At 66.0% G+C, this 1,029-nt stretch overlaps 1 protein-coding gene across 1 annotated transcript; it reads right to left on the minus strand.

Annotated features, from left to right (window-relative positions):
• Positions 1-260: 260 nt before the first annotated feature.
• On the minus strand, positions 261-987 carry LOC115308159 (adenylate cyclase type 6-like). The gene is made up of 2 exons (XM_029965993.1): positions 863-987; positions 261-701 (listed from the first exon to the last, which is right to left on the minus strand). Exon 2 carries the CDS (start codon positions 678-680, stop codon positions 261-263), a length of 420 nt encoding a protein of 139 aa, XP_029821853.1. The 5' UTR covers positions 681-701; positions 863-987.
• Positions 988-1,029: the final 42 nt, after the last annotated feature.

The following is a 1,029-nucleotide window of genomic DNA, read 5'->3' on the forward strand; positions in this document are numbered from 1 at the left end:
CAGCCCCTCTAGCACCCCGTGGTCGTACTCCCTGTACCCCATCCTCATCCATGCTGTTCCACAGCCTCTCCAGCACCCCATGGTCGTACTCCCTGTATCCCATCCTCATCCATGCTGCTCCACAGCCTCTCCAGCACCTCCTGCACCACTTCCCAAGGCTCCAAAACTGTTGCTCCACAGCCCCTCCAGCACCCCGTGGTCGTACTCCCTGTACCCCATCCTCATCCATGCTGTTCCACAGCCCCTCCAGCACCCCGTGGTCATACTCCCTGTACTTCATCCTCATCCATGCTGCTCCACAGTCTCTCCAGCACCCCCTGCACCCCTTCCCGTGGCTCCAAGAACGTTGCTCCACAGCCCCTCCAGCACCCCGTGCACTTCACCTCCACACCTCCCGCGCCCCCCTGCCCTCGTCGCCCCTCGCCCCCCCCCAGCACCTCGTCGAAGTCGGCGATGATCTCGTTGAGCAGCCTCAGGCACTCCACGCCCTCGTTGTTGGCCTCCAGCTCCACGTAGAACTCGGAGAAGTTGCTGATGGAGGCGAACATCACGGCCACGCACTCGCAGGACTGGTAGTAGAGCTCGTCGTTGCGCCGCTCCCGCGCCAGGAAATGCGCGGCCACGTCCTTGGGCAGGATGTTGTGGAGCAGCCGCCGGTTGTAGGCCTGGAGCTCCTCCATCTCCTCCTTCTCGCCCGTTGCCTGCGGGGAACAGACCCGTGTGGGGGCTGCCAGGGGGGCCACGGGGCCACCCCGGGGTTGGGTCGCGGGGAGGGGTCGGTTCTGGTCCTGGGGTGAAGGGAAAAGGGCTGGTCCCGGTCATGGGGTGCAGGAAAAGGGTGGTTCCCAGCCCCTGGTCCTACCTGGAGCTTCCAGAGGAAGTCGAGGCGGGCGGTGGACTCGACCTGCTGCGCGTGCAGGTAAAGGGCCAGGGCGAACACGGCCAGGACGGCGGGGGTGACGAACCGCAGGGCCACCTTCCCCTCCGCGGGGCTGCAGGACCCCCGGAGCCCTGAGAGGGGCTGAGGGA

The sequence above is a fragment of the Manacus vitellinus genome, unplaced genomic scaffold (assembly GCF_001715985.3).
Source record: "Manacus vitellinus isolate BGI_N305 unplaced genomic scaffold, ASM171598v3 scaffold_129_pilon, whole genome shotgun sequence".
Classification (NCBI taxonomy): domain Eukaryota; kingdom Metazoa; phylum Chordata; class Aves; order Passeriformes; family Pipridae; genus Manacus; species Manacus vitellinus.